The 23,383-nt window shown below is 39.8% G+C and overlaps 1 protein-coding gene across 1 annotated transcript; it reads right to left on the bottom strand.

Moving 5' to 3' along the window:
* Positions 1 to 13,825: 13,825 nt before the first annotated feature.
* Positions 13,826 to 21,756, bottom strand: LOC113723651 (uncharacterized). The gene is made up of 3 exons (XM_072077001.1): positions 19,439 to 21,756; positions 18,211 to 19,315; positions 13,826 to 14,470 (listed from the first exon to the last, which is right to left on the bottom strand). Exons 1-3 carry the CDS (start codon positions 21,754 to 21,756, stop codon positions 13,826 to 13,828), a joined length of 4,068 nt encoding a protein of 1,355 aa, XP_071933102.1.
* Between the last annotated feature and the right edge of the window lie 1,627 nt (positions 21,757 to 23,383).

Raw genomic sequence — 23,383 nt, 5'->3', positions numbered from 1 at the left:
AGATTTTCCTTTGCTCCTCTGTTTTCTTTTCGTCCGCCACCAACCTCCTTTTCTTGCCCTCAGTGTTTTTTTTAGCCCCCAAAGTCTCCTTCGTTCGCCGCCCTCCTTTTGCTGTCACCTCTCCTTCAATCTTTCTTACGCAAAGAAAAATCAGCCGCCCCCTCAAAGCTCTCCCTCTTTTCTTGTTCTTTTCTTCCATTTTTCCCCCGATCAAATCCCGCTCTGTTTTTTTCTCAGTTTTTCTCCATTCTAAAACTCAGCCGTCACTCTTCTTTTCCTTTCCGTCGTCTCCCTCAGACTCCCAGTTTTTAGCCGACTCCAGTTTTCTTCTCCCTCGGCTCTCAAACTTCGCGACCCTCAACTCTCTCGGCCCTCCTCTGTTTTCCTTTCGCTCAGCAGCCATCAGCCTAGCTACCTCCTTTCCACCCCTCTTTGCCTTGTTTTCTGGTTTTCCTTACCTAATCTTTGGCCGTCGTTCCTTTTTCCTCACCAAGACATTCCCCCAGCTTCCTCCCAATTTTCATACTCTCTCCGTTTTTGTCGATGCCTCTCCCTCTATCCCCCCGCGGCTGCTCTGTTTCTTAGCCTTTTATATGGTGCCCTTCAACCCTAAAAAAAACCAGCAACCTCCGTCCAAATTTGCAGCCAAGGGCCTGCACCAGCTCCCTCTGTGCAAGCTGCGTTTAACGCAGCTTGCCGCAAATTTTTTTTTTTTTAACTAATTAAGACAGAAATTGATAATAATAAAATACACAAATAACAAAACAATTTAATTAACATTGAATGGAAAATAAATGAACTAAAAACCACAAATTACAATTTCCATTTTCGGCACTTTTCCCCCTTTTTTTATAATTTTCATTTTCATTTTTCCTTCGAGAAAGCATTGAATAAAAACAAAATGACTAAAACATATTTTTTGATGCTTTCCTTTTCTTTTTTCTAAAAACTCTATGCTAATCTTAAACTTAAAAGCTAAAACTAAAAACTAAAACTAAAAGTAAATAAGAATAAATAGCAAATGAAATAGGTCAACTAAAAGGGCGAAAATGAATAAAACCAAAATATCATAACGAACTAAAATGCAAGCAATCTAAAATGAAAATCATGAAATAGATGCTACATAAAATTGTTCAAAATTTGGTGTCTACAATAGCAAACCAGAAATTAAGAGAGGGCTTTAACTTAAGCCTTGATAAGAAAACCGGATTTGACCTCATAATGCGGTAATGGCACCACTCTCACTACAATTATCGGATGGGGGTGTAAGACCAACCATTTCGAAGCCAAGAAACAGAGCTACAACAATGTAGAAGGTCACTCAATCCATTTCCTAACACAACTAGGTCAAATATGCAAAATACTATACCAGAATCACCAAAACAGGTTTGCAAAACACAGAAAACTGTAATCGGTATATCTCAGTCCATACAAGTCCAAATGCCGAAATTCCAAAGGCATAAGTTAGCTAAGACATCCAGCTACATTTCATCAGAAGACACCAACTCTAAAATCCAAACCAATTCCAGTCAAAATGGCCAATTACTATCGCAGTTTTCGCATTCTGATCAAAGCAGAACAGCTACAGTAATTTCGTCATATCTCACTCTACACTAATCCAAATGACCTGAAATTTTACAGGCACCTCAAACACATCAATACCTACAACTTTCATGTTTTGAGCAAAGTCTAATTCGGCCTCTAACCCTATGATCTAAAACTGGACGGAATTGGGGATTTTCAAACCCTAACTTTTCACAATGCACTCCAAATCCAAAATTAGTTGTATTTATCCACATTTCACACCCACTAGAGGCATTATAGGCCATTGCCAATCATCATAATCAACCACACCATCATAATCCAATTAAACCAGAAAAATCATCAATAAAATAAAAACTTCACCAAATCACTTCAAACCAAGATAAAAACCAGAAATTTCAGCACTCTAATCACTAATAAGCATAACATAAGCATCATTAGGTGTAGTAGGGTGTTTCCAGCCTCACTTACCAAGAAACAAGAGAGATGAAGATGTTGGACACCTTAGCTCTTCAAACAAACTTCACCAAACAACTTACTAGCACTAGAAGGAAGGATTTTATGGAGTGAAATCTAGTCTAAGCTTTTGTTTATGGAAGATTGAAGCTTATGGAAGCTTGAAAGTTGGAGAAATTCCTTTCTTCTTTGCAAGGAGAGGGCCGGCCATAAGAGGTAAGAAAATGGTGATTTTTGTGCATTTTTTTGATATTTAATCCTTTGGTCAAAAAAGTCAAGAAAGTGAATAGTGTTTCTTAAAGTCCAACAAATGAGAAGGTAACACTTGTCACCTCCATAAATGCATTCTTATCTTTCTTTTCTCTCTCACATCAATCATTTCACACACTCTACTTATCTCTTAACACCCGATAAATTTTACACAGTATCCGGAATTTAACCTAATTGGCCGAATTTTTCCGAACTTTTCGCACTAGTGGGTCCCACGTCCAATATATATTCTTAATTTTCTAAAAATTCTCCAATGCTAGAAAAATCATCTAAAAACTATAATTGCTCATAAAATCCACTAAGAAAATATTTCTAAGCCAGAAAATGCAGAAAACATGCAATTAAGGGGAAATAAACCCTAGGAAAATAATTAGGGTTTTACGGGTTCTCACATCAAAGCAGGCAATGATTCATATACACCAATACACAAACCGGCGGCATGTAGTAACAATATGCGAGCGAATCAAAAGAAAAGGGATATATCGTCCCAAACCTTGCTAAAATAACCCCATCCGGTCTCTTACATCACCTATTACCCAAATGAAATATCCACTAACCTCTTGTACTCATTCCAGTCGAACAAAGCCTATTCATGTTCCCAAAATGCAACTCCCACCTACGTAACACCACCTCCCCCTAAGGCGAACCAGAGGATTCGGCGGGTCGCCTGCCCAGCTCTCGCCAGGACTAACGGTTCGGTATAGAACGAGCTAATACATCCCGAAACTTACCAACGCGGGTAAAAAATATAAATAAAAAAATAAAATCGAAGTCGGCTATGAATAGTAACCGACCCGTCAGAACCCAACCAAATACCAAGCAAACATTCCCATCTTGAAACTTAGCATTTACAAGCCAAAGTGGCATACAAAAGTATTCAAAAGTGGATACATGTCTGGTTTGCCAAATCAAAAGGAAAACAGTTCCCAAAAGTACATTTAAGATTTTAATACATGAGCTATACAAAAGATATGTTCAACTAGCTCAATTTGGCAGCCATTTGTCAAATCCAGTCCAAAAGTATTTATTTTCCTGTAAGGAAAACAAAAGGAACAGAAAGGGGTGAGCTTGCGCTCAATGAGGTACCAAACATATAGCAGAAAAATCATGGCATTTCACATTTAACAAATCAGATACACATGCCAGATGTAAAGTAAAGCAACTAATGATTCACATAGGAAGGATACAGGTGGCTCTCAGGAGCCAAATTTCCAGCGCAGTACTTGATCTAAACCGGTTGACTCTCCGTCAACGTATATAGAACCAACGCGTCCGTAGACCCACTTCGCACCGAATTCCGTCCACCAAACACCCCTTTACCGGGCCCGCTCACCTCAAACGAACAAAATGGTAATACTCGAGTATACCCGGAATCAAGGGTCTCAATACCCAAAATCCCCGAACAGACTACCGTGGTTCGTTATCTAATCGTCCAGGCCCTTGCCGGCCCGACTCGAATAACTTAGCCACAGGACTGAGCTCATAGGTCATAGAAATCCGAACAGATGCAGACACAGATAACAGATTCAAATTTTGCATAGTAAATTGGCATATGAACAGACAAGAGAACGAGTGTGATAAAGTACACCCTCGTCTCAAACAAATAAACAGATTGCAGAGCAGAAATCAAGTTAAACAGCAATGGAGGGGAGTGGTACACTCACCGGCTCAACTTCAAAAGTTTTCACTTCAGATTGGCCTTAATCGCCAAGAAACTCTAAAATAATCTGGCCGAAGTTTACGTCGGTACAGTTACCACCACCACTAACGGTACAGTTTACGTCGGTCTATTACGTTCCGGAACATAACAATGCGCGCAAACAAGTCACAATCGCAAAATAAAAAAAAAACGAAAGTTGAAGCCGAAGTGAACAGTAGAAGAATCGTCAGAATCCGGCCGGAATCTGGCTGGATTTACGGCCGGATTCTCGGCCGAGAGCAAAACCAAGAAATTCAATTTTCCCTCGCAATCCGGCCGGATTGTCTGGCCGGATTCCAGGCCGAATGCAACTGGCCGGATTTCCAATTTTCCTCAGGCAATCCGGCCTGTTTCTGGCCGGATTCCTAGCCGGATTCGACACTGTTCATCCATGCCAAATTTTTTCCCTTTTCGTTTGAAATCGCATTGATCCGAAATCCATCCAAACATTTACCAAACATATATATATACATCAATTCAACATTTACAAGCCAAAACGGCCTACCAAAATCATTCACTAAGGAAGTACACATTCGATTTGCCTATCAAAAGGAAATGAACCCGTTATACATTAGGGTTTCACTTCAAGAGCAATATAAAAGACTTTTACATGCTCAATTCGGCAATTGACTAACCAATCCATTCTCAAAAGTAATTATCGCCCTGTAAGGAAAACAAATAACACGGAATGAGCTAAAGCCCAGTGGTATACCACCCAATAAGCAATCAAAGTCATATAAGAATGAACTTTCATTTAAAGTGCACAAATAAGCAATGAAGCAAAACGGTAAAAGGATACGATCGGCTCTCAAGAGTCCATTTCCACGCTTGCAATCTTGATCCAATCTCATTGACTCTCCGTCAATGTTAAAAGTACCAAACCGTAGACCACCCTTTACTTCCAATCCTTCCACCTGACATACCCCAACCGGGCCCGCACTTCATTTCAGTAGTTTTTGGTAATACTCGAGTTTACCCGAACCAAGGGTCTCATTACCACAAGGTTCCCCAGTACAGTCCCCGTGGCAATTCAATCTTCACGACCAAGCCCTCGCCGGCTCGATTCGATTGACTACCAAACGGGGTTGAGCTCAGTAATGCAGTAAGGCCGTTGGACATCGTCCAAACGACATCAATTCAGTTTCCATGGAATGGAATTCACCAACCAATATATCAAGTTCAATAATGCAATAAAACGGTAGCCAATCAATGACAATATCAAAAGAGGTGAGGGCGGTCAAGTACACCCTCACCTTAATCAATTCCAATATGCAAGTAAGCCTTCAAGGCTTCACATAAGCATTTAGCAAAGCCACATAGTAACCATTTAGTGAGTAGTATACTCACCAAGTGAGAAAGTGGTGTTTCATACACCGTGGTCACCAAGACGTCGTGAGCTACCGTCACGCCCTAAAACATGTAACACATACAATGAGACTCGAGAACGAGTCACCAAACAATGCTAAACACAACCCCAATAGGGTTTCATATGCATAAATGAACACGATAGCAAACCAGAAATTAAAATTAGCAATAGTCTTGGCCCCGATTAGGAAAAACTGTTTTACACTTATTATGCGGTAATGGCGTCAATTTCACTACAGTTATCGGATGGGGGTGTAAGACCCACCGTTTCGAAGCCAAGAAACAGGGTTACAACATTGTAGAAGGTCATTCAATCCAGTTCCTAACACAACTAGGTCAAATATACGAAATACTATACCAGAATCCCCAAAACAGGTTTGCAAAACGCAGAAAACTGTAATCGGTATATCTCAGTCCATACAAGTCCAATTGCCGAAATTCCAAAGGCATATGTTAGCTAAGACATTCAGCTACATTTCATCAGAAGACACCAACTTCAAAATCCAAACCAATTCCAGTCAAAAAGGCCAATTACTTTCGCAGTTTTCACATTCTGCTCCATGCAGAACAGCTACAGTAGAAACGGCATAACTCACTCCACACGCATCCAAATGACCTGAAATTTTACAGGTACCTTAAAAACATCAATACCTACAACTTTCATGTTTTTAGAAAAGTCCAATTCGGCCTCCAACTCAGTGATCTAAAACCGGACAGAAATGGGATTCTATGAACCCTAACTTTTCACTTTTCACACCAAATCCAAAATTGATTGCATTTTCCTATCCAATACACCTCATAGAGTCATTATCAACCATTACAATTCATCATACAAGGCCACAACATCCCATTCATATTAAACCAGAAAAATTCCCAATAAAATAAAACTTCTCCAAAACAAGCCAAATCAAGAAACAAATCATATATTCCTTCACTCATGCCACCATTAAGCATAATATAACCATCATTAGGTATAGGGGAGAGGTTGTAGCATCACTTACCAAGAAACAAGAGAGAGGAGGATGTTGGACACCTTAAACCTTCAAACAAGCTTCACTAAAGCACTCACTATCACTAAAAGGTAAGATTTTATGGAGCAAAAACTAAGTTAAACACTTGATTTGGTGGATTTGGACTTGTTAGAAGCTTGAATGTTGAAGAGTTTTGTCTTCCTTGGAGCTTGAGAGGGCCGGCTATGGTGGAGAGAAAATGAGGGGATTTTAATGAATTTTTGAAGATATTTACTAATTGGGTCAAAAGTCAAAAATTTGTCAAAAGGTGAATAGTGTTTCTTAAGTCATAACCAATGAGAAAGTGACATGTGGCATCTCATTAAATGCCTTCCTATCTTTCTTTTCTCTCTCACATCAATCACTTCACACACTCTACTTATCACTTAACACCCGATAAATTTTACACAGTATCCGAAACTTAACCTTATTGGCCGAATTTTTCCGAACTTTTCGCACTAGTGGGTCCCACGTCCACTATTTACTCTTAATTTTCTAAAAATTCTCCAATACTAGAAAAATCATCTTAAAACTATAATTGCTCATAAAATCCACTAAGAAAATATTTCTAAGCCAGAAAATGCAGAAAACATGCAAGTAAGGGGAAATAAACCCTAGGGAAAATATTAGGGTTTTACGGGTTCTCACATGAAACACTTGCTCGCCTTTTTAAACAGTAAAACTTTGTAATATTTATACTTGAAATTGTCTTGCGAGTTGAAAGTACAAGGAAAACATACTTCGAGCAATCATTATTTTATTTCTCAAGGGTACAAGTTCGTCCAAGTCCTAACGTATAACACTCAAGAAACATAGAGGCCAAGGCTCTCGCTAGTTCAAGTAATAAGTACTTAACCTTCACTCAAGTCGCTAATATAGTTTTCTAGTCCTCGAGTAAAAATTCGGGCAGCATGCCCTTTGTGTTTACCTAATTTTCCAGCCTTTTAGGCTTCATTGTTTTTCTCAAACACAACCCAACATTATACATATCAGCAATTCATGTCAAGAGCCGTTCCATAGGCTCACAATATCATAATAACAAGAATCGTATTAAGTACAAGTGCAGAAATTCAATTTAGTTCAAAACAGATTTGACGTACAAATGCGGAAATAACATATCCGAGGCTACGCTTATCGGATTAAAACGAAACCTATGCCGTTTCGAAGCTAAGACACAGAGCTACCATATTCATGAAGGTCACTTAGTCCAGTTCCTAATGTAACTTAGTCAAATTCTCGAATTACTAAACCAGAAACCAATTCGTCGGCTGTTTAAACGCAGAACGCTGTAATGAACATAACTCAGTGTACACAAGTCCGAATTAGGTGTTCTTAGATGCATTTTAAAGCCAATTCAGAATAATACAACTTTCATGTTTTGGGAAAAAGCTAAATCAGAAGGGATCCTAGTCAAAAAACGTGATAAACCGGACTTAACGGATCACACGGACTGCTTAGGAAATACTTAAAACAGTAAGGGTATTTTGGACTTTTCACATCCTACGTTACTCCGATTGAGCTGAAATTTTGTAGGCACCTATAAAATGCCATTCTATACAACTTTTCTTCTTTGACCTAAGGCCAATTCGGCCTCTATCATATAGATACAAATTCCAATCATTATATACCATTTCCAATCATCATATATAGCCACACAATCATACTCATATTAAAACAGAAAAATCCCCAAAAATTACAAAAGTTCATCAATTCAACCAAAAATCACAATATAATCCATAAAGTGGCACCTTATACCACCACTAAGCATCAATTAAGCATCATTAGAGGGAGGAGAGTGGTACTTCATGACTTACCTTTAAAACAAGAGAGAGAGAGCTATGGGTCACCTTAACCTTCCAAATAACTCCACAAATCCACTTACTAACTCTAATTGAAGAGGTTTTATGGAGTAATTTCAAGGTTGGATGGTTAGTTTTGATGATTTGGAGCAAGATTGAAGTGTTTTCTTCCTTGTACTTGGAATAAGAGAGAGAGAAAGAAAGCTTGAGAGGGCCGGCTCTTCTTGAAGATTTTTGGAAGATATTTGGGTCATTTTTGGTTATTTAAGTCAATGGTAAGAAAGTCTTAAGGTAGCCCAATCAAATGGTGACACTTGTCACCTAATTAATGAATCTCTATCTCTTTGTTCCCTCTCACACCAATCCAAATAACATCCTCTACTTATCCCTTAACACCTGGTAAATTAAATCCAGTATCCAAAACTTAACCTAGTTGGCCGAAAATTGCCGAACTTTTCGCACTAGTGGGTCCCACGTCCGGTATTCACTCTTAATTTCTCAAAACCTATTCAATACTAGAAAAATCATCTAAAAATTATATTTACTCATAAAATTTATCTAGAAAATTTTCCGGATACAGAAAGTGCAGAAAAAAAATCATTGAAAATAAGAAAACCTAGAAATATAATAAAACCTAGAAATTGGAAAAATTACGGGTTCTCACTGTTCTAACGTATAACCCTCGATAACAAGGTATTAAATGTCCTAGATGGTTCAAGTGGTATGCATATATCAACTTTACCCAAGTCGCAAGTGTATTTCTCTAGCCCTTGAGCGAAAATTTGGGCACCATGCCCTTTGTATTTTCCTATTTCTAGCCATTTATGGCTTCATTATTTTTCTCATCCAAACCCAAAGGTACACACACAACAATCTAACTTCAATAGCCATCCAATAGACTCAAGACAATACAAGGACAAAAATTCAAGTTAATAACAAGTGCGGAAATGAGCCTTAGTAAAAGACAGATTTGATAGGGTTTTCCGGAACGGACACATCTGAGGCTACGCTTATCGGATTGGTGTGTAACCTATACCATTTCGAAGCTAAGATGAAGTCCTACAACTTTCATGAAGATCACTTGGTCAAATTTTCAGTGTAACCCAGTCAAATTCCCAATTTACAGAATCGAATTCCAACTAATCGGCTAATTAACTGTACTACCTTGAAATGGTCATATCTCAGGCTACCAAAGTCCATTTAAGGTGTTCTTGGTGGATTTGAAAAGCTAAGACAGAGTACTAAAACTTTCATGTTTTAGAAAATGGCTACATCAGCATGGATTATAGAGAATAAACATGGTTAATTGGATGAATCTGTCTAAAACGGTTCACTGGAAACATCCTAAGTCAGCGAGGGTATTTTAGTATTTTCACAGGCTACGTTGCTCCGATTGAGCTAAAATTTTGTAGGAACCTATAAAATATCATTCTATACAACTTTCATGTTTTGTTCCAAGCCTAATTCGGCCTCTAACATGATGTAATAAAACCAGACAGAATGGCTAAAATTTTCCAGAAATCTGGAAATTTTTCATTTTCAATGCAACCTTTCTTGATTTCTTGCTCCAATCATCACTACAACCACTTATATAAGCTTAGATACAACATATATATAATCCATATAGCAAGTATAGGCAGCACATACCTCAAACCCTAACTCACATATATCACCTTTAAATCATCATAACAACTTGTATCACTACTAATCCAACCACAACATGAATTATACAACAACTTAAACCAAAATAAAAGAACCAAAGCCATGGTTTAGCCTTATACCTCAACAAATGAAGCTTGCAAGAGTAATACTTCACCTCCTCTTGGAATTCTTGGTTCCCCTAGCTTCTCAAGCTCACAACTCACGCTTTAATCGGTTTAGAATTTTAATTCCTCACTTGGATGGCTCAACTCAAGAAGAAGGAAGTTTGTTTCTTGCTCTCTTTCTCTCCTCTCTTGTCTCGGCCAAGCAGCAGAAAAATGGAGGGAAATGGAGCAAAATGAAGGATAAGAAGGTTGGACTTTTGGCTTGTTTAAGTAGCCATGGTTGAGTGACACTTGTCACCACTAATACCAACCAAAATTTCTTTTTTCTTTCTTGCATTTTTAGCCCTAAAATTCGGTCAAAACTAGCTGGAAAATGAGAGTGAGTTTGTTTGGACAAGCCAAATTTGGTTTGCAAAATTTGTTTTCACAAATCCCAATCACCTTTTTATCTCACATACATCACATCACAAAAAGTGCTACAGTAAATATCTCAAATAAATCATCCAAATAAACTCTTATCCAAACAAACTCAGTATATTTTGCTCAAATATTAATGAGCTTGTATGGTAAGAAAGTGGTGGTCAAGTGGTGCGTTCAATCGGTAGTGCACGGTACCCGTCGGTTCGCACCGTTTTTCCATAAATCACCCGTACTAGGGTTTTTACTTCCTATTTACTAACTTTATATCATTGTTTCTAATTACATATTATTTCTCACCTAAAAATCACCCTTAAGCACCAAATTTGATCCTCGCTCCGTACCGGATAATTACACTACGGATACACAAAAAACCCTATTTCACTTCGAATTGAAAACGAATAGGAAAACCCTAATTTCCTATGACCATTGGCACTTTTCTAGGCTGATTGAGCCATAGGATAGTATGGAATAATAATTGCCAAATAATTTTCAAATAAAAGGGAATTTTTGAGAAAAATATAAGGAATTTGCGAGTCCTCACACTTCGATGGTTAGAAAAACTCTAAATTTACTTTGATCCAAATATTTTCCTTTTGATTTGTAAATTACAAACGTATGTGTATATAACTATTTAATCCTGTTCATGTATCCTATTCAGTTTGGAAATGTTCATTCTCTAGAGTTATATAATGTTATCTGTATTCGATTGGGTTTTGGCTGGATTGTGACGTGGCAGTCACTATTCCTTTGCGGTTCCAATTTTCATTTTCCATTTCACTATTTTGAATCGTGTAAGCGCTATTTTATTCTGGAACATTTTAGATTGTATATAACTGCCTTAGTAGTCCTGGCGAGAGTTGGGCAGGCAGTCCGCTAACCCCTTTGGTACACCTTAGGGGAAGGTGGGGCTGTCTCACCAAGGTTCGTTAATCACATGATCAATGGGTTGAGGTTAATGGGTTGAGGTTATCCGCTCCAAGCTTGGTATTCTCTTGTCGATCCTGAGTCTAATCTCTTACGGGTTTTGTCACAAGGTTGGAGACGTTCGTATCAGTTGGTAATCAGAGCTAGTTAAGAGGTATCACGTTATATCCCTTTTCCTTATTTTGAGTCAAGTTTATCGTGCCAATTCATGTTTAGGTCGCTAGGGTTTTATTCTAGCAAGTTCAAAAATTCTGTTTTCATGTTTTAGTTTGCTATCCGCAATTTTCTAGATTTATTGCATTGTGTTCTTGTGTCTCATTGTTGTTGCGGTTATTTGTGTTTTGTCTAGAAAAAAAAATCGATACTGTTTACCGATTACTATTCACCGTCACTGTTCATGTACATTTCATCGTGGGTACTGTTCATCTGAACACAAAAATCTATTTGTGTGTTATCTTTTGTGTTCTGTGTCTAGTTCAATAATTAAAAAAACATAAACGAAAACAATTTGCAGCCTCTAGGGTTTGTTCCTTGTTTCCTCTTATTGTGTTTCAAGTAGGATTGTGTTCTTGTGTGCAATCTGTCCAAAATCTTAGTCGCTACTTCCTATTGATTTTTTTGTTCAGATCGTAGTGTTGGTTGTGTTGCTTTGGTTGTGAAAACAACCCAGCAAAAGGTGTCACAAAAAAAAAAAAGAAAAAGCTGTCGCGTACCATTGTTCCTGAATCGCGTTTGCTAGAATTTTTTTCTCCTTGAATTACCGAATCTGTTTTGCCTTGAAACTTGAACTTTTGTGTTGAATCTTGTAAATCTTGGATACCAAAACCTAACTTGGATAGTTCTTGAGCTTCTTGATCGAAAATCTTGAAGTTCTTGGATCAACCAAGACTGATTTGGTGATTCTTGATCGAGGTTCTTGAAACTTGGGAAGAGAACTTTTATTTTCTTGGCAATCTTGCACTTTGATTCGAAAAATCAATTTGTTGGGACTGAATCTAAGTTCTTAGAGAGCCACAAAGAAAGAAAAGAAAAAAATGAAAAAAAATGAAAAAAATGAAAAAAAAAAGAAAGAAAGAAAGCCTCAGCTTTAAGTCTTCTACTTGGAAACAAGTTCAATTCTTGATCTAATTCTAATTCTAAACCTATTGGGATTGAAGTCAGCCAAGAAAACCAAGAACCCAAATCCAACCCTTCCTAAAACACCCCCAACCTTTCCACATCAGACCCAAACCACTCTCCCAAGCCGTGTATCCCCATAGCAAACCCAAACAGCCACACTACACCCTAAAACAGCCGCCACCCTTAGCACTTGATCTCCACTTCGGTTACAAGACCTTGTGAACCGAATTAGTTTACCATCAAGGGCTAAGACAACCTACCTTTTAAACATCCCAAAACAGCACCAATACTCCATAAAAAACCACCAGCCCGAACCCAAAGGCAATAGTAACATGAAATTCCAGCAAGCAAGAGTCAATAGCGTCGTATCTAGGCTTCATAAAATCCAGCCTTGAGTCGTCATTTATTCTTGGTCAGTTCTTTCATCTTGTTCGTCCAATTGCTATGAATTTTGTGACCTTGGTTGGTAAGTTGAACAACTCTAGAAGGAGTTCTCACTTCTTCAAGGAGTTAACCGAGAAGCCTTGAAAACACCTTGGTGAGTTCATTAGAATGATTATACATGACAGCGAGCGTATACATGTGAGGAAGTGTGTGAGGTAAACTTTGCTTCTTTCCATTATTATTTTCATACCTTCTACTTCACCATGGCTAATGAGGGAGGAGCGAGCTCCCAAGGTTTTGATCTTAAACTTTTCACAGAGGCAATAAAAAGCGAATTGGAACGCATGATGGACAAAAAACTTGAATTGATGCACCAACACATTGCCAAAGGTAATCATGGTAGGATACATGCGCATGAGTCTAGCGACTCTAACTCGAACCACGACTATGTGATACGAATCTGGTTGGTGAGAAGATTCGCGACCCAAGATCACTTGTTGGATTTGACTTCGAACGCAAGAACGGTAGCAGCGGAAACCCTACGACCCCTCTAATCCCCGAGACTACGAACTTGTTGATATTATCTCAACCCGTAACCAAACAAATTAGTGAACCTCAGGCAAGTGTAGAAGGCGCCACAATTCAAGTGCGATTCTTGAATTGATAAGCCGAACAAGAACACTAGAGTATAACTCTAAATTGTTCAAGATTTGGTCGAAAGCTATGGAGAAAACTCTCTCAATATTTTTATCATAAAAGTGTCTACCTTTTATTGGTGTAATATGGTGCCTTGTATAGGCTACAAGTGAAAACCCTAATCTAGTAGAAAATGGACTAAGGGTGCAGTGGATATGGGCCCTAATAAGGGAGGCTTAACCCCCGATGGGTTAGGCCTCATGTGGCCTTTCCTTCCTAGGTAGCCCACTCTAGCAACTAATAATGAGTAAATTAGCAATCCTACCCTTGGCGATTCTACGTGCAATATGCACTTAGCCAATTATTCAATCTAATCAACTAATGTGGAAATAACTAACTATGATGCTAAAACGGAAATTAGGGTTTGGCAAAACCCTAATCCTCAGGTGTAGCTTCAATGCTCATTATCGGACCGCGACCACCTTCACTTGAGTGTATGAATCCTTCAAAGGACTTGTGTATGGCCTGAATAAGTACATTGAGTTGCTCACGAAGTTTCTTTGCGCGAGCCCTAGTAATGGGTCCACTTGGGGCGTGCACGTGATCCTCAACTCCTCGATTACTCGAGCCATTGTTGGCCTGCCCACGTACCATGATGCTATCATTCCCCTCCTCTTGAGAAGGATTTGCCCTCAAATCAAACGCATCATCTGCATCAAAAGGAGCTAAGTCAGAGACATTAAATGTAGCACTAACTCCATACTCACCAGGAAGGTCAAGTTTGTAGGCATTGTCATTGATGCGCTCCAACACTTGAAAAGGTCCATCACCTCGTGGTTGTAATTTGTTCCTCCTTTGAACAGGAAAGCGTTCTTTGCGCATGTGCAACCACAACCAGTCGCCAGGCTCAAAAATCAACTTTTGGCGACCTTTGTTAGCTTGCTTGACATATTGAGCAGTTCTCCTCTCAATGTTAGCCCTGACTTTCTCATGCAGTTGCTTAACAAACTCTGCACGTTTCTTACCATCCAAATGTGCGCGCTTATGACTAGGTAATGGCACTAGATCAAGTGGTGTTAGCTAATTAAAACCATAAACACATTCAAATGGAGAGAAACCAGTAGTAGAATGGATAGCCCTATTATAAGCAAACTCAACATGAGGTAAACACTCCTCCCAAGATTTTAAGTTCTTTTTTATGATGGCACGCAATAGGGTACCTAATGTACGATTTACCACCTCAGTTTGACCATCAGTTTGGGGGTGGCTCGCTGTAGAGAATAGCAGTTTGGTGCCTAACTTAGACCAGAGTGTCTTCCAAAAATAGCTCAGGAATTTAACATCTCTATCAGATACAATGGTCCTAGGAATGCCATGCAATCGCACAATCTCTTTAAAGAACAAATTAGCAATATGAGATGCATCATCCGTTTTATGACAAGCAATGAAGTGTGCCATTTGTGAGAACCCGTAAATCCCTTAATAATTTTCCTAGGGTTTATTTCCTTTAATGGCATGTTTTCTGCATTTTCTGGCTTAGAAATATGTTCTTGGTGGGTTTTATGAGCAATTATAGTTTTTAGATGATTTTTCTAGTATTGGAGAATTTTTAGAAAATTAGGAATATATATTGGACGTGGGACCCACTAGTGCGAAAAGTTCTGAAAAATTCGGCCAATAAGGTTAAGTTTCGGATACTGTGTAAAATTTATCGGGTGTTAAGAGATAAGTAGAGAGTGAGATTTGATTGATGTGAGAGGGAAAAGAAAGATAAGATTGCATTTAATGAGGTGACACTTGTCACCATTAGAGTGGACATGACTTAAGAAACACTATTCCAATTTTTGACTTTTTTTGACCAAAGGATTAAATATCTCAAAAATCATTCAAAAATCACCATTTCTTCTCCTCCTTATGGCCGGCCCTCTCTAGCAAGAAGAAAGAAGAAACTCTTCAAGTTCTAGCTACTACTTGGTGCAAATAACCCAAAAACATTTGCTTACATCCATTTCTACTCCATAAAATCTTTCCTTTTAGTGATAGTGAGTGGTCTAGTGAAGTTGTTTTGAAGAGCTAAGGTGTCCACAATCCCTATCTCTCTTGTTACTTGGTAAGTGATGCTAGAACACCCTACTACACCTAATGATGTTTATGTTATGCTTAGAAGTGGCTTGAGTGATGGAATATGTGATTTATTTCTTGATTTGAAGTGATTTGGTGAAGTTTTCCATTTTATGATGAATTTTCTGGTTTAATATGAATGGGATGTTGTGGCCTTGTATGATGAATGGTAATGGTTTAAAATGACTCTAGTAGGTGTGAATTGTTGATAAATGCAATCAATTTTGGATTTGGATGGAAAATGGAAAGTTAGGGTTCATAAACCCCTAATTCTGTCCGGTTTTGGATCATAGGGTTAGAGGCCGAATTGGACTTTTCTCAAAACATGAAAGTTGTAGGTATTGATGAGTTTGAAGTGCCTGCAAAATTTCAGGTCATTTGGATTAGTGTAGAGTGAGATATGCCGATTTTACTGTTGCTGTTCTGGGTTGATCAGAATGCGAAAACTGCACTTGTAATTGGCCCTTTTGACTGGCATTGCTTTGGATTTACGTGTTGGTGTCTTCTGATGAAATGTATCTGGATGTCTTAGCTACCATATGCCTTTGGAATTTCGGCATTTGGACCTGTATAGACTGAGTTATAGTAATTACAGCATTATGTGAATTGTAAACCTGTTTTTGGTGGTTCCGGTTTAGTATTTGGCATTTTTGACCTAGTTGGGCTAGGAAATGGATTGAGTGACCTTCTACATTGTTGTAGCCCTGGTTCTTAGCTTCAAAACAGTGGGTCTTACACCCCCATCCGATAACCGTAGAGAATTTGGTGCCATTACCGCATAATAAGGGCAAAACAGTTTTTCTATTCGGGGCCAAGACTAATGCTATTTCTAATTTCTGGTTTGCTATTATGCTTAAATATGCATATGAAACCCTATTGGGGTTGTGATTGGTATGGCTATATGACTCGTTATCGAGTCTCTTTTAGGGCTTGCTTTCATTTCGGTTGTTTCCTAGCTAACTTTTTTACTTGTACCACTTTGAGCCTAGCGAACGGCTTTTGGGAAATGAGATGAATTTTGTGTGAGATGTTGGGACTGATTTTAGGATATAATGAAGCCTTAATGGCTGGAAAAGTAAGAAATTTCGGGGAAGTGCTGCCCGATTTTCTAGACCGTTTGGTTCCTTTAAGTTGGATTTGCCTTTTGGTGGAATGAAAGGCTTTTGGGTTGTTTGCGCCTAGGTCTTCATGCTACCTTTTCGTTTCCAAGGGAATCATGTTTTTGCCTTCTTGCATTAGTATTTATTTGGCAAGGCGTACGACGTGTAGTCGAGCCTCACATGTGCATTCTGTTTACTCGATTCTGGAAGTAAAACCTTCAATTGGTTTATTTTGATTATTTTAGGGTTTCTTGGCGATTAAGGCCAATCTGAAGTGAAAACCTTTGAAGTTGAGCCGGTGAGTGTTCCACTACCTGCTACCCATTATGTGAAATATCTGAATATCTGAATACTTGATTTATGACTATTGAAGCCAAATACTGTTTTGATAAAATGGAGGCGAGGGTGTACTTTATCACACTCGTTCTTCTATCTGCTCATATGCCAATTTTGAGTGCCTATCTAAATCTGCCGTCTGAACCTGCTATCTGAATCTGCTATCCTGTATCTGTATCTGAATCTGTTATCTGTGTCTGCATCTGTTCGGATTTCTATGACCTATGAGCTCAATCCTGTGGCTAAGTTATTCGACTCGGGCCGGCAAGGGCCTGGACGATTAGATAACGAACCACAGTAGTCTGTTCGGGGATTTTGGGTATTGAGACCCTTGATTCCGGGTATACTCGAGTATTACCATTTCTGTTCGGTTACGGTGAGCGGGCCCGGTAAAGGGGTGTTTGGTGGACGGAATTCGGAGTAAAGAGGGGTCTACGGACGCATTGGTTCTATATACGTTGACGGAGAGTCAACCGGTTTGGATCAAGTACTGCGCTGGAAATTTGGCTCCTGAGAGCCACCCGTATCCTTCTGATTTGAATCATTGGTTTCTGTGCTTTACATCTGGCATGTGTATCTGATTTGTTAAATGTGAAATGCCATGAATTTTAATGCTATTTGTTTGGTACCTCATTGAGCGCAAGCTCACCCCTTTCCGTTCCTTTTGTTTTCCTTACAGGAAAATAAACCCTTTTGGTCTGGATATGACAAATGGCTGCCAAATTGAGCTAGATGAACATATCTTTTGTATAGCTTATGTATTAAAACCCTAAGTGTACTTTTGGGGCGTTTTCTCTTTTGATTTGGCAAACCGTGTATATGTATTAACTTTTGAAAGCTTTTGTATGTCATTCTGATTTGTAAATGCTAAAGTTCAGATGTGAATGTTTGTTAGCTATTTCGGTTGGGTTTTGACGGGTCGGTTACTATTCATGGCCGGCTCCGGATTTCATTTTTTTTTTATTTTGGGTTATTTTACCATTTTGACTTGTTTACGTGCGTTTGTAAGTTCCGGAGTGAAGCAGATAGCTCTAATCTGATCCGTAGTCCTGGCGAGAGCTGGGCAGGCAGTCCGCTAACCCCTTTGGTTCGCCTTAGGGGAAAGTGGGGCTGTTACACCATTTTAGAGAATCTATCAACAACCACATAAATGGAGTCATGGCCATACTTGGATCTAGGCAAACCAAGTAGAAAATCCATAGAAATGTCAACCCACGGTGCACTAGAAATAGGTAACGGGGTGTAAAGGCCATACGGGTGTACCTTGGATTTAGCTTTCTTACAAGCTAAGCATCGTTCTACCACCCGTGCAACATCTCTCCTCATGTGCGGCCAATAGAAGTGCTCCTGCAGCATGGCAAGAGTCTTATCAACCCCAAAATGTCCCATAAGGCCACCCGAATGGGATTCTCGTACCAAAAGTTCGCGGATGGATCCATGTGGGATGCAAAGCCGATTGGCATAAAACAAGTAACCATCGGAAATGAAGAATTTACCTTGCCCAGTGTGTTTGCAAGAAAGGTAAAGTTCACCGAAATCACTATCTTGTGCATAGATGTCTTTAATCAGCTCAAACCCTAACAACTTAGCATCTAAGGAGGTGAGTAGAGAGTACCTTCGTGAGAGTGCATCCGCAACCACATTAGACTTACCAGCCTTGTATTTAATCACGTACGGAAAGGACTCCACGAATGCGATCCACCTTGCATGCTTTTTGCTCAGGGTGTGCTGGGCCTTAAGGTATTTAAGGGACTCATGATCAGTGTGTATCACGAATTCCTTAGGCCTTAAGTAGTACTGCCAAACTTGTAGTGCTCGAATGAGGCCGTACAACTCTTTATCATAAGTTGAGTAGTTCAGCGCAGCCCCATTGAGTTTCTCACTAAAGTAGGCAATGGGTCTTCCTCCTTGGTTCAACACAGCTCCAACTCCAATACCTGAAGCATCACAGTCAATTTCAAATGTCTTAGAAAAGTCAGGTAAAGCAAGTACAGGTGCATGTGTGAGTTTGTGCTTTAAAGCGCGAAAGGCTTGTTCTTGAGAATCTTCCCAATGGAAGTTCTCATTCTTCTTGATCAACTCGGTCAAGGGTGCAGCAACAGTGCTAAAGTCCCTCACGAATCTCCTATAGAAACCCGCAAGGCCATGGAAGCTTCGAACATCACCCACAGACCTTGGTGTTGGCCACTCTTGAATAGCTTTTACCTTTTGATCATCCACCTTCATTCCCTGTGCACTTATAACAAACCCTAGGAACACAAGTTCGTTAGTGCAAAAATTGCACTTCTTGAGATTGGCATAGAGCTTCTCTCTTCGAAGTACATCCATAACAGCCCTAATATGCTCTAGGTGCTCATCATAAGATTTGCTATAAATTAGGATATCGTCAAAGTAAACTACCACAAATTTTCCTAAGAATGGACGCAGAACATGATTCATTAACCTCATGAAGGTACTAGGTGCATTAGTTAGCCCAAAAGGCATCACTAACCACTCATACAAGCCATACTTAGTTTTGAAGGCAGTTTTCCATTCATCCCCCTCCTGAATCCTAATTTGATGGTACCCACTTTTGAGATCAATTTTGGTAAAGAACACAGCCCGATGTAACTCATCAAGCATGTCATCTAAGCAAGGTATAGGGTGGCGATACTTTACCGTGATGGCATTTACGGCTCTGCAATCAGTACACATTCTCCACGTACCATCGTTTTTGGGCACCAGAATGACTGGAACAACACACGGGCTTAAACTCTCACGTGCCCATCCTTTGCCAAGCAACTCGTCCACTTGCCTTTGCAACTCCTTAGTCTCCTCCGGGTTGCTCTTGTAAGCTGGGCGATTTGGCAATGAAGCTCCAGGGATGAAGTCAATTTGATGCTCAATGCCCCTAAGTGGTGGCAATCCACTTGGCACGTCCTCGGGGAAGACATCAGCGTACTCCTGTAAAAGAGACTTAACCTCGAGAGGTATATCAGTATCAAGTTCATGCATATTCAGAGCTACTTCCTTGCTAACAAGCATAAGAAGTGGCTGGTCATCTCTCATTAACTTCCTCACTTTCTTGGCTTTTATCAGGAGCATTTGTTTTCCCTCGATTTTTACCTCACTTGCCGAGCTATCTATAGCCTTTTTCCTCTCCTTTTTTGCCTCGGCTCTCTCATTTTCTTTCCTTTTTGCACTATACTTCTCAAACTCTTGTTGCAATTTCAATTGGTCCTCATGCACTTGTTTGGGGGAAAGGGGAGCTAGTGTGACTTTCTTACTGTTGTACAAGAAACTATACTTATTAGTCATACCATCAAAAGTCACCTGTCTGTCAAACTGCCAAGGCCTACCTAGTATAATGTGACTAGCCTGCATAGGAACTACATCACATAATACTTCATCAGAATATTTATGGATTTGGAAGGATATAAGAACCTGCTTGGTTACTCGAACCTCCCCAGAGTTGTTGAGCCATTGGAGCTTGTAGGGTCGCGGGTGATCCCTTGTAGGCAACTTCAAGTTGTCCACCATGAGTGAACTAGCAACATTTGTGCAGCTCCCACTATCAATAATCATACTACAAAGTGCTTGGTTGACAAAGCACCTGGTGTAGAAAATGTTCTCCCGTTGAAGCTCGTCCTCCTTAACACGTGCAGTTAATGCTCTCCTTGCAACCAAAGCAGTCCCAAAATGACCCTCGGGTGCACTAAACTCCTCTTCATTTGGCGATTCCCCCTCACTACCTCCGTCAAGAGGTGGTATGCCTTCGTACTCAATTTCATCCTCACTCACGATCTCACCATTTTGCATCATAATCATAGTCCTTTGATTGGGACATTGACTAGCAATATGGCCTCTACCTTGGCATTTGAAGCATCGAGTGTCACGAGCTCTAGTTTGTACCCTAGGCTCCTCAAATTTTGGAGTAGAAGAGGGCGGCTTGCTAATACTAGGGTTGCCCACCTTACCTCCTTCGAATCTCGGTTTTGGTGTAGGAGCATTTGGTGAAGGCCGGGAGTCATTCCGTGGTTGGAATGGGCGGTTGGTAGAGTAGGTGGTGTTATCGAAAGTCGGTCGAGTAGTACCCCTTCTCTTGAGCCTCTGCTCGACCTTAACGGCCTTGTCAACAAGCTCATGCAACTCCATATAATGTTGAAGTTCCACTCGTTCAGCAATATCGGGTCGTAACCCGCTCAAGAATCTCGCCATGGTGGCTTCAGGATCCTCCTGTACATCCGCTCTAAGCATCAGGATCTCCATCTCCTTGTGGTACTCATCCACACTCCGGTTGCCCTGAATTAGGGTTTGTAGTCGGTGGTACAAATCCCTAGTATAGTGTCCAGGTACAAAGCGGGTGCGCATCATGGCTCGAAGTTCGGGCCATGGAACGAGCTCAGGGAGTCCATTTCTCCTTCTAGACTTCTTGATTTGGTCCCACCAAACCACAGCGTACTCAGTGAATTCCATGGTTGCCAATTGGACCTTTTGCACCTCGGAGTAGTTTTGGCAAGAAAAGACCATTTCGATCTTGGATAACCATTCGAGAAAGGCCTCGGGATCGGACCGTCCTCTGAATTCAGGGATTTTCATTTTGATCCCCTTGAATACATCAGCGGGTCCAGTCGGGTTCCTTCGTCTTGCCCGAAAGGGAGGTTCCTCGTCATCATCATCATTGTTATTGGAACCATCGGACGACTCCTCCACTTCCCTTCGCCTTCTCATGGACTTAGTGGTTTTTGGTGTTCCAGACGCTCGGAGTTGCAGCAACTCATCTTGAATGGGTACTAGTATGCCTTGGAAACGTCTCTCCATTTGCTCCATCATTTATTCAAAGTCCATGGGACGAGATACTCCTTCGTTGCCACTAGACATGAAGTCTCAAGTGTACCCGCAAGGGTTAGTAGCAAAGAAAGGGAAAAAAGGAGAAAGAAACGTTTGTCTCCCTTTTTTTTTTTTCACTTCACTCCCTAAGTGTATACTCTCACACTCGTGTATGGTCACTCAGATTACTCTAATGAGCTCACCAAAATTTCTCACAACCCCTTGCAAACCTTGAAGAAAGTAGAACTCCTCAAGTGCTCAAGTGTAGCCCAAAAACAAGTTCACGCTAGAATTTGAGGTTCGTAAGAGTAGAGATTTTCTTGGAAAACAAAATTAGGACACTAAGAATGGAGTGGTAGTGTCGCGCCCCATTTTTTGATAAATGAATGAATGGTTTAAAAAATGTATTTTTGTGATTGGAAAATGAATCGTGATTTAAAAGAAAAATGGGTCTAAATGGGGTTTTGAGAATGCGACGATTTGACCCAAAATTATAGTTTAAAAAGGGTTTTTAAAACTAAGTACGGAGTCGCCACTTGGTAATGAGTTAAGGTGTACCAAGTCACCTAAAAAATGTATTTTTAAGGGAAAAGTAGTGAGCAACCCTTTTTAAACGACTCCTAATCTACGTAAACAAAGAAAAAGATTCGGGAGTCACATTTGACGAAGGGGAAGGCAAGGATAAAAATCCAAGGCACCCCTTCGACCTAGCCAAGGCTAGTTACGTGATTTAATCAAAGATTTTCTTGTTTTAACCAAAAAATTTATTACATTTGGATGTACTACATGAATGCAAACCCTAGACCTAGGGGTATTGGGGGAAATTTCCCTTCAAAGGTTGAGTGGTGCCAATCACATTAATTGTGAAGCCCAATAACGATCCTTTGAAGAAGTCACGAATAATGCGAGTGGGATGCAAATGAATGGAATGCATGTATGCAATGTGAGGATATGTGAAATGAGAAAAATAATAAAAATAATGGGATGCAAGTGGAGGTGTGCAAATGTATTTACAAGTGTTTGTGTGCAAGTGAAGGGATAAAAGGTGTACGTGTGCAAATGGGAGGAAAAAATGAAAGTGTAATGATAGAGTGGACTTAGAATGCATGAGCCTAGGGAATTCATGCATATTGGGACGGGGAGACCTAAATCGTGACTCAATTTGCCCTTTTATAGAGGGAATACAAGCGTGCTAAGGCTTAGAGAAAGCCACACTCGTCTATATCCCATATTTAGGGGGACTCTCAATCAAATGAACCCTATAGCTAGCATGAAATGCAAAAATCCTAAAATGGAGGGAAAAGGGGTTCGAGGGGCATGCAAAATGATAAAACTAAAAAAAGAATGCATGACATGTAATGAACATGCAAATATGTGCTAACGAGGGGAAATCTCTAAGGGTCTAGCATTGGACTAGCCCATTCTATGAATTCCGACTAGCGTTGGACTAGTGGAAACGTACATTCATCCATTCCATCCATCCACACTATAAAAAGCGAGTAGACATGCGAATCATCTAAATCATGTAGCACTTATCATGCTCGACTAGATGCAAGATCCTAATAAAGCATTTAACATATAACACATAGGCATGCAACCATTACATTTGCTAACTAAAACAAAGGGG

The sequence above is a fragment of the Coffea arabica genome, chromosome 2c (assembly GCF_036785885.1).
Source record: "Coffea arabica cultivar ET-39 chromosome 2c, Coffea Arabica ET-39 HiFi, whole genome shotgun sequence".
Classification (NCBI taxonomy): Eukaryota; Viridiplantae; Streptophyta; class Magnoliopsida; order Gentianales; family Rubiaceae; genus Coffea; species Coffea arabica.
The sequence above is the reverse complement of the archived record's forward strand: the minus strand, read 5'-3'. Positions and strand labels throughout refer to the sequence as shown.

Bases quoted from the DNA above. Each gene is read 5' to 3' on its own strand.
- LOC113723651 (XM_072077001.1), bottom strand. From the start codon at position 21,756: ATGGAGCAAATGGAGAGACGTTTCCAAGGCATACTAGTACCCATTCAA. The intron at 19,316-19,438 runs GTTAGTGATGCC...CCTAATTTATAG, and splicing joins AAGTATGGCTTGTATGAGTG to CAAATCTTATGATGAGCACC. The intron at 14,471-18,210 runs GTACACCCGTAT...GGTTTTAATTAG, and splicing joins GTAAGAAAGCTAAATCCAAG to CTAACACCACTTGATCTAGT.